Source organism: Procambarus clarkii, chromosome 73, assembly GCF_040958095.1.
Source record: "Procambarus clarkii isolate CNS0578487 chromosome 73, FALCON_Pclarkii_2.0, whole genome shotgun sequence".
Classification (NCBI taxonomy): Eukaryota; Metazoa; Arthropoda; class Malacostraca; order Decapoda; family Cambaridae; genus Procambarus; species Procambarus clarkii.
The window spans coordinates 22727616-22739490 of record NC_091222.1 but is presented as its reverse complement, the minus strand read 5'-3'; the positions used below and the strand labels follow the sequence as shown (position 1 = coordinate 22739490).

The window sequence follows — 11875 nt, the reverse complement described above, 5'->3', positions numbered from 1 at the left end:
TTTAGCTCAGTATTTACTGTGGCATTTAGAGCAAGGGGATCAGGACTGGAGTAAATGAAGGTTGTGTCGTCAGCAAATAGAATTGGTTTGAGGTGTTGGGAGGCATTTGGAAGGTCATTAATGTAGATGAGAAAGAGGAGAGGGCCAAGTATGCTGCCCTGGGGAACACCAATGTTGATGGGTAGGGTGGGAGAAATTGTATTATTCACAGAAACACATTGGAGCCTGTCAGTAAGGTAGGATTTGAGGTATTGTAGGGAGTGTCCTCTGACACCATAATGATGTAATTTAAGAAGAAGGTTTTGGTGGTTGACAGTATCGAAAGCTTTACGCAGGTCCACAAATAACCCAACAGGGAACTCATTTTTATCAAGAGCTGTATGAATCGAGTTAAGCATACTAATAAGTGCATCGTTAGTGCTTTTTTTGGGCCTGAAGCCATATTGGCAAGGGCTAAGTATATTGAGTCTGGCTAGATATGAGTAAAGCTGCTTATAGATTAGTTTTTCAAAATTTTTTTGACAAGTTTGGCAGGATTGATATAGGTCTGTAGTTGTTAACATCTGTGAGATCGCCACATTTGTGGACAGGCGTTACTCTCGCTTTTTTTTAGAATATCTGGAAAGGTTTGGAGTTCAAGTGACTTGTTGAAGAGCAAAGCAATAGCAGGGGCTAAAGATCTGGAGGCTTTTTTGTAGATTAAAGTTAGTATCTCCTCAAGGGCACCAGACTTGGTTTTAAGGGAAAGGATTATCTCATTGACGTCAATGGAATTAATAGGCTTTAGGTACAGAGACTGGGGATAGTTCCCTGTAAGATAGTCCTTAATGTCAGTACTGGAAGATGGAATATCATTAGCAAGGGATGAACCAATGGAAGAGAAGAACCTATTGAACTCAATAGCAGAATCAGAGGCTGAAAGCTGACCATCGTTATTAGACAGGAGAGTCGGTTTGTTATTTAAAGACTTCTTTGATCCCAATTTTTGTGAAATTGTTCTCCAAGTTTGTTTAATGTTGCTCTTTATTTGGGTAAATTTATCTTCGTAGTATTTAGTTTTGGCTCGTCTAATTATCTTAGATAGCTATAATGAGTAATTCTTTGAGAATTCTTTGGAGACAATTCCTAACCTATACTTCTTCTCAAGGTCATGTTTTTTATTAATAGATTTAAGTATTCCCTTTGTAAGCCAGGGATTGTTAAGCCTTTTGGTTGTGACTTGCTTTGTAAGCATAGGACAGTGGGTATTATAAAGGCTAAGAGTTTTTTGAAGAAAAGATTGAACTGCTAGGTTGATGTCCTCTATGTTCCCTAACTCGGACTCCCAGTTGACATTATCAGTAGCAGTTATAAAATTGTCTATAGCAGTTTCATTGTGTAGTCTAAAACGTATCTCTCTTGACTCAAGAGGTGGTTTGCTAATGTTAGTTAAGAGAAATGTGGGGTAATGGTCTGTAGTGCTATCGGTGATTATACCTGAAGTAAGCGGAGAGGTTATGTTTGTCCAGATGTGATCTAGAGTCGTGGCAGTGCTATCAGTGATTCTAGTAGGTCTAGTGATTAAGGGTATGAGGAAGCAGGAATTCATACAGTTGAGGAAGCTAACAGCAGTAGGGTGTTCTGGCTCGCAGTTGGAATTGCAATTGCTCGCAGTTATGTTGGAATTGACCTGTGTTGTTTACCATACCATTCATTTCGTAAGTATAGGTATAGATGCCACACCTGTGCCAGGTAAAACTATGCTTTTCTTGAAAAAACAACGCCATCTGTTGCATGTAAGAGCAACACACATGCTATACTACATAAGTTACAATTCCATTTCAATGTTTCTAATTGCATTGATAAATTAAATTTTCATAGATTTTGATTTATTTTCGTTTTGATTAATAATTTTGTGCGAATTGCTTTGGAATTGAGCTGTGTTGTTTACCATACTGTTTATTTCGTGAGAATAGTTTATTTTTTTATTTTTTTATATTTTCATTTCATTTATTAGCTGTTTTTCTTATATTTCAGTGATCTATCTTGAGGTTATCTTGAGATGATTTCGGGGCTTTTTAGTGTCCCCGCGGCCCGGTCCTCGACCAGGCCGCCACCCCCAGGAAGCAGCCCGTGACAGCTGACTAACACCCAGGTACCTATTTTACTGCTAGGTAACAGGGGCATAGGGTGAAAGAAACTCTGCCCAATGTTTCTCGCCAGTGCCTGGGATCAAACCCAGGACCACAGGATCACAAGTCCAACGTGCTGTCCGCTCGGCCGACCGGCTCCCTTTGGTGATGGGAACATCAGATCACTTGATGTTCCTAATTTTCTGATGGGAACATCAGACCATTTGGAAAGGCATCGGACGAGGGAGTGGGGAATGGTGGGGATGACGAGATGACAGAAGTGGGAGATGGTGAGGAGGACGAGGGGACAAGGGAAAGTTTGGGATGGTGGGGATGAGGGGATGGGGGAATGGAGAATTGTGGGGAGGACAAAGGAAAAGGGGAGTGGGGCATGGTGGGAAGGAAGAGGGGATGGTAGAGTGGGGAATGGTGAGGAGGACGAGGGGATGGTTGAGTGGGGAATGGTTGGGAGGCCGAGGAGACGGGTGAGGGGGGGAAACACTGGGGAGGACTGGGAAAGTTGCTGTGGTTCAGCAACGCACATGCTTTGCTGAGCCACAGCAATGCAGGGCTGGGTACAGCTAGTTTTAAATAATGTTGTAAACAATGAATTAAAAAAAAATCCACTTGTGTTTGTCAACCAACAAACTCACACTAAACATAAAAAAGACCTACTACATCTTATTTGGAAGCAAATCAACAAATGCAATTCAGCTTCAGATAGATAATGTAAACATTAGCAATAAAAATTATGGAAAGTTCCTTGGCCTATACTTAGACAAGAGACTCAACTTCAGCCCCCACATACAGCACATAACTAAAAAGGTTTCTAAAACAGTTGGTATACTCTCAAAGATCAGATATTAAGTACCCTACTCTACTCTACTCTCACTTTATTATGCACTTATCATACTTATGGTATCTGTGCTTGGGGTTCAACCTCTGCAAACTACCTCAAGCCCATCATCATCCAGCAAAAATCTGTTATCAGGACAATAAGAAACTCTGCTTTCAGACAGTACACAGCTCCCCTGTTTAAATTCCTAAACTTGCTAAACATAAATTCACTCCATACATTCTCTTCTGTCAATTACATTTATAAAACCCTTTTCTTAAGTGCAAACCCTGTTCTGAAACTCTTCCTGGACAGATGTAACAGAACACATGCTCACCACACCAGATTTTAATATCTCTTTGATATCCCCAGAGGCAAACTTAATCTATGTAAACACTCTATGCAAATAAAGGGACCTAGTCAATGGAACTCACTCCCTAATGAATTGATAAGCTGTCCAACTTTTGCCTTATTCAAAAATAAAACCAAAAAGTACCTAATTTCATCATCATAGTTTTCTACCTATTGTTTTATCTTCGCACTGTATCTAGTGCTACCCAATCCCCCAATATTTGTACCTAAGCCATATTACTTTACCATTGTAATCTTAGTTATCATCTGATATCATTATTGTTGTATTGAGTGCATATTCTACTGCATTATTCCTTGAAATGTTATCCTAATGCACCTAATAATCCTTGTTCATTATTGTGTATTGTTATTATTGTGTATTATTCTAATCTGCTTTTGTCAAAATTTCTTGCAATGTACATGTAAAAAAAATTGTCAATTTTACTGTTAATTATCTAAAAATTATCTTTTAGTTTAAGGACTTGCCCGAAATGCTATGCGTGCTATGTTCTCTGTTAACCCCCAATGTACCTTCTTGTATATAAATAAATAAATAATGTTATGAGAAAATCCACTAGGGTTATGAGGTGGGCGTGAACCTACGACCCCGGCATTGCCAAGCCGCATACTCTACCACTAGACCACCGTTGACTAGTAAAGTCATACAACTAGATTTTTACTAAAATCACAGTTAGTCTGGAAGCCCATACTGAAGCCAGTCCAAGTTTTTACGTATGACCTACAAGCACTCGGTTGGAAGGGCAAAGCGGTCCTAGACCTTACACCCCAACTTCAGAATTTTGATTTAATAGTGGCAGAAACATAATTCCGCTATTAGGACAATATCCAACTCTGGCCCCAGACATCACTCGGTACCCCTACTCAAATCTTTTTTTGAGAGATTTTTTATGAGATATATACAAGAGTTGTTACATTCTTGTACAGCCAGTAGTAGGCGTAGCGTTTCGGACAGGTCCCTGGAATACGATCCCGCCGCAAAGAATCGTTGTTACAACCAAGTAAACATTTTACTGTTGAGTTAAACAGAGGCTACAATTAAGGATTTGCGCCCAGTAAATCCTACCCGGCCAGGATACGAACCCATGACAAAGCGCTTGCGGAATGCCAGGTGAGTGTCTTACCACTACACCATGGAGACTGTGGTGTAGTGGTAAGAATATGTTAGATATTAAGTCACTGCACATTCTCTCATGTGTATTATATATATATATATATATATATATATATATATATATATATATATATATATATATATATATATATATATGCAAACAAGCCTGAATGGTCCCCAGGCCTATATGCGACTGAAAACTCACACCCCAGAAGTGACTCGAACCCATACTCACAGGAGCAACGCAACTGGTAACTACAGGGCGCCTTAATCCACTTGACCATCACGGCCGGACAAGGAAGTGAAAGCCGAAGCTATTTGAACCACTTCCTCGCCAAACAGTTGGTATACTCTCCAAAATCAGATATTATGTTCCGAACTCTGCTCTCATCTCTCTATATTATGCACTAATCTATCCCTATCTCAACTATGGTATCTGTGCATGGGGTTCAACCACTGCAAACCACCTCAAGTCCATCATCACCCAGCAAAAATCTGCTATCAGAATAATATCAAATTCTGCTTTCAGGCAACACACAGCCCCCTTGTTTAACTCCCTAAACATGCTAAACATAATCTCACTCCACAAATTCTCTTGTGTCAACTACATTTACAAAACCCTGTTCTTAAATGCAAATCCTTGCCTGAAACTCTTCCTGGACAGATGTAATAGGACCCATTATCACCACACCAGAAATAAATATCTCTTCGATATCCCCAGAGTTAAACTTAATCTGTGTAAACACTCTATGCAAATAAAGGGACCCAGTTTATGGAACTCACTCCCTACTGAATTGAAAAGCTGTCCAACTTTTACATCATTCAAAATCAATACTAAAAAGTACCTAATTTCATCTTCATAGTTTTTCACTTTTTGCCTTATAATTGCACTGTATCTATTGCTACCCAATCTCCCAACCTTTATGTTCCCAATTTGAACATCTTTACCATTGTGATCATTGCTGTTTTCTTATATGTGCTGCCAATCTGTTGTATGGTGTTTATAAATCTTGTTTATCTGTATCTTTGCTACTCAGTCTCCCAATCTTTATGTACCCATTCTGAACATCTTTACCATTGTGATCATTGCTGTCTTATATGTGCTGTCAATCTGTTGTATGGTGTCTATTAATCTTGTTTAAATTACTAATCAAGCTGTCAATGTAATCAATCAGAGCTTTAATATAACAATGTGCTTTAATATACTTATCTCTCTCACCTCATTTTTCTCTTGTAATGTATCTTTCATTTATCAATTCTGATTGAAATTACCTACTTAAAATTATCTGCTAGATTAAGGACCTGCCCGAAACGCTGCGCGTACTAGTGGCTTTACAAGAATGTAAATACTGTACTATCCAATGTATCCTCACAAACCCAATGTACCTTCTTGTATATATATAAATAAAATAAATAAAATAAAACATCTGCCAGGCTGATTGGTGAAAGGAGAAGAGAGTTTGGATTGCTGCCTGAGAGATATATGTTAATATGTGTCTGAGTCTGTGGGATTTTACTGGCAAGATTAGCACCAACCGATGAAAAGAAGCTATTAAATTCATTTGCCATTTCTAAACCAGTTGACGGTATATCCCCATCCTTGTAGAGTTTTATTTGGCTATGTGAGTGTTGTTTAGTTCCTAGGATACTAGAGATTGTTTTCCATGTTGCCTTTTGCTTCATTGAATCTATTCACATAATATGAAAGTTTTGCCTTTCTTATGATACTGGTTGTTATAAATAATAGTGTGTGGGGCTTCTATGGGGAACTGGTACTATTAAGGGGTAAGGGTAGTTAGAAGACAAGAGTATCAAATATGGGAGAGCTAAAAGGCCCGGCCCCCAAAATAAACTATCCACAGTAGTAATAACTTGCTACTAGACCATATATGTTAGTCTAAGGGTTGATCAATGCGCTCCCACATAGGAAGAAGGGATACTCTGTAATTCATGTACTTATTTATTAACTCCTTAACAACCCCCCCATATACACTCACACCAATAACAATAATAATAATAACTTTACCACACTATCTTACGTTAAAAGCCTTGGTCCACTTAGGCAGGATACAAGGTTTACACTAATAACAAGCTAGGGTAAAGTACTACTGGATAAGCACTGAAGCTGGATGCAGCTTAGGGTAGGGAAACCACGTGGGACCCTAATACAAAACACAACACTTAGGGGTACCCAAAACACTGGCAAATACTACCCCCAGGTCTCACCAATATTTACTACCAGAGTAGGCACACTTAACACCATATAATACTTAACTTAAGGGTACAGGAACTTAGGGTAAGGGAAATAAGTAAGAGGAGAAGGGAGGAGATTAGGGGTGCAGCCACAGAGTAGGTCTCATCCGCACGAACGCCAGCCAGAGAAGGACCTCCTAGCGACCGGCTAGGCCTCCCATGTCGTGGTGCCGGAAGGAGCCTAATTGATCGTGCAGCTAAGCACATTAAAGATCTTCCCCTATGCAACGTATTGTTACTTTACAAATGATTAGAAAGTATTAGTAAGCAAAGTTGGTGCCTATGTTATTATTTAATAATCAACCCCCAGCTCAGTCTTTAAATGCTCTTTGAGAAACAATAATAGTCTTATGTCTGGCAGGGAAGATACAAACAATTGCCGTTCGAGATGCACTCAACTGTACTACCAGAAAGTTTAATAGCTCAATTTTGACCTCTGGTTTCCACTGGAGAACCCAGGGTCGTAACACTGGTAAACATTGATGAGTACCTTTTAGCTACTTCCTTTGAAACTAGGCCAATCCTAAGTTTCTTTTCATATTCATGTTTCTTGTTGATTGAGTTGAGAATGACACTTGTGAGCCATGGATTGTTTAATCTTTTGTCAGTTAATTGCTTGGTAAGAAGGGGACATTGAAGGTTGTAGAGGCTTAGAGTTTTGGAGAGGAAGAGGTTAGCTAATGAATCGATATCCTGGGTATTATTGAATTCAGAATCCCAGTTAATATTGTGAAGTGCATTTGTAAGATTGCCTAAAGCTGATTCACTGTGTAACCTGAATGAGAGTTTCTTGCTTTTTGGTGGTGTTATGTCCATGTTCGCTATGAGAAAGGTAGGATAGTGATCAGTTGTTCTGTCGTAGATTATACCAGATATAAGGGGACCTGTTATGTTTGTCCATATGTGATCCAAGGTAGTGGCTGATGTTTGAGTGACTCGGGTGGGTTTGGTGATTGTGGGGGATTAGCATACAGGAGTTCATGCTGTTAAGGAAATAGTCAACTTGAGAGCAATTTTGTTGACCCAGGTCAATATTGAAGTCTCCTCGCAGAATGATGTGGTTTTTGTTGAGATTGTTGTTTATAATAAGATTCCTTAGGTTATCTGAGAAAGAAGCTATGTTAGTATTGGGAAATCTATAGATGGCTTAGTCAAGGAGGATTTAAGGGATTTCATTGTAAACTGAGCAAAAGTAGTTATCTCTATCACTAATGACACTGTTACAGATAAATGTATCTCGGTAATATATGGGTGTGCCACCACCTTTTTTATTAGGCCTACAGTTGTGAATGGCTTTATAACTAAGATTTATAACAACAGCTAAGTTGAAGAGTTGGGTATAGTCTTTATTTAGCCAAGTTTCTGTTAAAATAATGAATATATAATATAATAATATAATATAATAATATAATATAATATAATATAATATAATATAATATAATATAATATAATATAATATAATATAATAATAATAATTAATATAATAGGAGTTACTCTCATTAGTATGGGTGGAGGGTGATGTTGTGGTCACAATAGGGGGGTTACTGTTGATCAATATCGATGAAGTATAATTACCTAAGTAAATACCTATTTGTAGTTACAGGTTGAGATCTATGCTCGAGGTGTCCCGTCTTCCCAATACTCTTTGTCGTATAACGCATTGAAACTACTGACCATTTTGGCCTCTACCACACCGATGGCCAAGTATCTGGCCATACTTGTTGATTCCATTTGGAATCACTTAGCTAGTTCCAACCGTCTACCACTCTGTTTGCAAAAAGAAAACTTTCTAACATTTTTTCAGCACATTTTTTCCTTAGCGTGAATCTATGTCCTCTTCTCCTTGAAGTTGCTGGTGTCAGGAATTCCCCCTTGTCAATTTGGTCGATTACTGTTAGTATTTTATAAGTGGTGATCATATCACCTCTTTTTCTTCTACCTTGTAGTTTTGGCATGTTCAACGCCTCTAGTCTCTCCTCGTAACTCATGTTTCTCAGTTCCGGAAGCCACTTTGTAGCATGCCATTGCACCGTTTCCAGTTTCCTTATGGGGTTCTTGAGATTTGGGCACCATACAACTGCTGCATATTCCATTCTCACAAAAGTCATGAACAGTTTCTTAAGTATTTCACCATTAAAAGCATGTCTGAAGTTGGAAAGAGACGCATATGCTCCTCTCACAATGTTGTTTATATGTTCCTCTGGCGACAGCTTACTATCCAAAACCACCCATAGGTCTCGTTCTTTATTAGAGTTCTGTAATTCATTTCCAGATAATTTGTAAGTTGTGTGTGGTCTTTTTTCTCCGATTCCACATTCCATAACATGACATTTATTCACTTTGAATTCAATTTGCCACTTGACGCTCCGTGCACTTATTTTATCTAGATCGATTTGAAGGGCATTACAATCGTCTGCGTCTCCTATCTTCCCAAGTATCTTAGCATAATCCGCAAACATTCCCATATAATTCTGCAGTCCTTCTGGTAGATCGTTTATATAGATGATGAACATTACTTATGCAAGAACTGAATCCTGTGGTACTCCGCTAGTAACACTCCTCCAGTCTGATATATTGTCTGTGATTACCGCTCTCATCTGTCTGTCAGCTAGACAAATTTTCATCCATGTCAGAAGTCTCCCTGTCACCCCTCCAGCATGTTCCAGTTTCCCGAACAGCCTCTTGTATTGGACTCTGTCAAGTGTGAGAGCGGTGCTGCAGATGGACAGGTCAGTTTAGTATGGGATGTTTCTTATTGTGGTAAAGCTTTCTTGAATGCTTCTCTCTGAATGCTAAGGATCAGAGATGAACTTACTGATGCCCTTCCTTGTATGTCTCCTCCCTGAAGAATCCCAAGTAACCAACTTCAGGTTATTGAGATATTTTACGATTTTTCTTGAGGAAGTAAACAATTTCAGGAGCACCTTCGCCTACCTTGGGTTTTGCACAATCTCCCCCAAAGTACGCATTAACTTTGTCTGGCATAAGACTCTGATGATCTGTTGATGAACTACCAACCTCCCTGCACATTTCCCTGAACACTGATATCACCAAGCTCATTGTGTCCTTTTCTTGCCACTGAATTCCCATCTGTCGCTTCTTCTCCACTTGCTTCAAGAAAGAATTTTTAAGACAGAATCCTTCAGGAGTCGGGACTTTCCAATAGCGAGAGTCCCACCAGTAAAAGGTGTTCTTCATGTCTCTGGGCATCCAGGGTTGAGCTTTCATTCGGGAGAGGAGAATCTTGCAGAAGAGAAACACCCGGCGCTCCTGGGGCTCCAGCTTCTGCAGCACCGCCACCTCTGTTGCTGCAAAGCTGCATATGTATGACCCATCTCCATCTTCTGTGTTGCTGAGGTGGATGACTTTTAAGGTGTCGGGTGTGAGGGGAGGTCTGATTATCTCCTCAGGCCAAGGCACAACCAGCACTGGCACTAAATCAACGCCGATCAGCAGAAGGGGATATTCACTGCCCTGCCAGGCCAATGACAGTGCCACACCCACCTGTGTCCTGATCAAGCCAGGTGGTACCAGACTTAGATGTTCATTAACCAAAGTATAGCTTTTGAGACAGTTACGGACGCTCTCATAAAAACCTGATATTAGGTTATTACCGTGGAGAGTTGAGTTTTTTGTCTTCAGCTCCACCTTTAACTTGTGACCACTGGCTAATACATTCTTCGGTGTTTGCTGTATAATATTAACTGTGACATCAGGAACTTTCTCGAGGAAAATATTAAAATCAAACTCGTCAGGGTAATAGAGCCTTGTGCCATCTGCAGAGCTCCCAACCAGTACTAGTCTTCCTTTGTAAGTTTCATTTGAAATGTTTTCTGCAATCTGGCTAATCTCTTTTATTACAGCATCCTTGACCTCTTGTGCTTCACCTTTGGTGTAATCTACGATTGTCTTCTGTGTATCTTTCTCCAAATTTTCAAAGTCAAGATGACGAAGAATTTTCATTGTAGCTTCTGTTTGGTCGTTGTTTACTTGATGAATATCAAACCGTTGGCATTTCATGTGCACTTGTAGAAGTTCCAAGAAATGTCTGTGAACATCTTGAGGGTTTGTCCCAGCCCTGCAGGAATGTTCATTTTCCATGAAAAAATCAGCAAAAAGTTCAAAAGTGTGTTCATGGCCAAACATTGCAGCGAAGTGGAGAGGCGTCTGGCCATACTTGTCAGGTTTCTGCGGCTGGGCACCGAGGCTCAGGAGGAGAAGGATGACAGTAGACTTGCCACGAGAACCCGCCTCGTGGAGGGCAGTGGTGGCACCGGTGGGATCCACTGTTATGTTTACAGCCAGGCATCCCACCTTCACCAGCAGGTATATCAGCTGCTTAAGTCCACTTCGGGAGGCAAACAGAAGAGCCTGGGATCCTACAGACAGCTCTTCGGAGCTGAATCCAGTTGTTTCCTTTTCATCATTCCGGTAGATATCATAAAGACGTGCCTGGACTTTCAGGACCTCCTGCAGCTGTTTCTTGACAGCCTTGTTCTTCATCTTCTCCTGCAAGTCCTGCAGTTGGTTCCTTTCCATCTTGTAAATACTCTGTAAATAATTGTCGGTAATTACTCTGAGATCTAAGACCATTCCATATGAATATTAGATTTTGGAAACAGAAATAACTGGAAATATGGTTAATAATTTTAAATATCTGCACAGAATATCCAATTGTTAATGAGAAAATTTAAATAGTATTCTGGAACTTTATTTGTTTGTGACCAAATTGACACAACTTCCTTTTAAATTAATAAAACCAAACAAACCTTGAAGCAGGAAATAAATATGTATAATCTGAAAAATGTTTATTTACTAATGTTAGCTTTAATTATTGCTTAACTTTAGACAGGAATTATATTCAAACGTGTGACCTTCCTAAGAAAGATACCCACGAAGCTTCATATGATCGGCTGTGTAAATATACAGCTGGGAACAACACTGACCTCCTCAAGTGTCCAGCGTAAGTCTGGAGGCAGGATGGCTGTGGGCAGGCGACCTGTGGAGTCAGGGACATACAGACAGCCTCCCATGTCCTTCACCATCCGCTCCGCCAGCCTCCAGTGCTGAGCCTCCAGTGCAGCGTGAAGAGGACTCACTCTGGACTCCGTACTCCAGGAAGCTTGAGCTCCAGCCTGGTAGAGGAAGCTGCAGGTCAAGATACAGTTGGCACGAGCCGCCTGGACCATGAGC

At 40.0% G+C, this 11875-nt stretch overlaps 1 protein-coding gene across 1 annotated transcript in view; it reads right to left on the bottom strand.

Annotated features, from left to right (window-relative positions):
• Positions 1–6376: 6376 nt before the first annotated feature.
• LOC138356525 (serine/threonine-protein phosphatase 6 regulatory ankyrin repeat subunit A-like) overlaps positions 6377–11875 on the bottom strand; it is a 25369-nt gene continuing 19870 nt past the window's right edge. Inside the window, exons 5-6 of the mRNA XM_069312689.1 lie at positions 11629–11875; positions 6377–11233 (exon numbers count right to left, since the gene is read on the bottom strand). The exon at positions 11629–11875 is cut by the window's right edge and continues 152 nt beyond it. Of these exons, the coding sequence (XP_069168790.1) occupies positions 9554–11233; positions 11629–11875 (1927 nt within the window). The 3' untranslated portion in view covers positions 6377–9553. The remainder of the gene's footprint in view (positions 11234–11628) is intronic.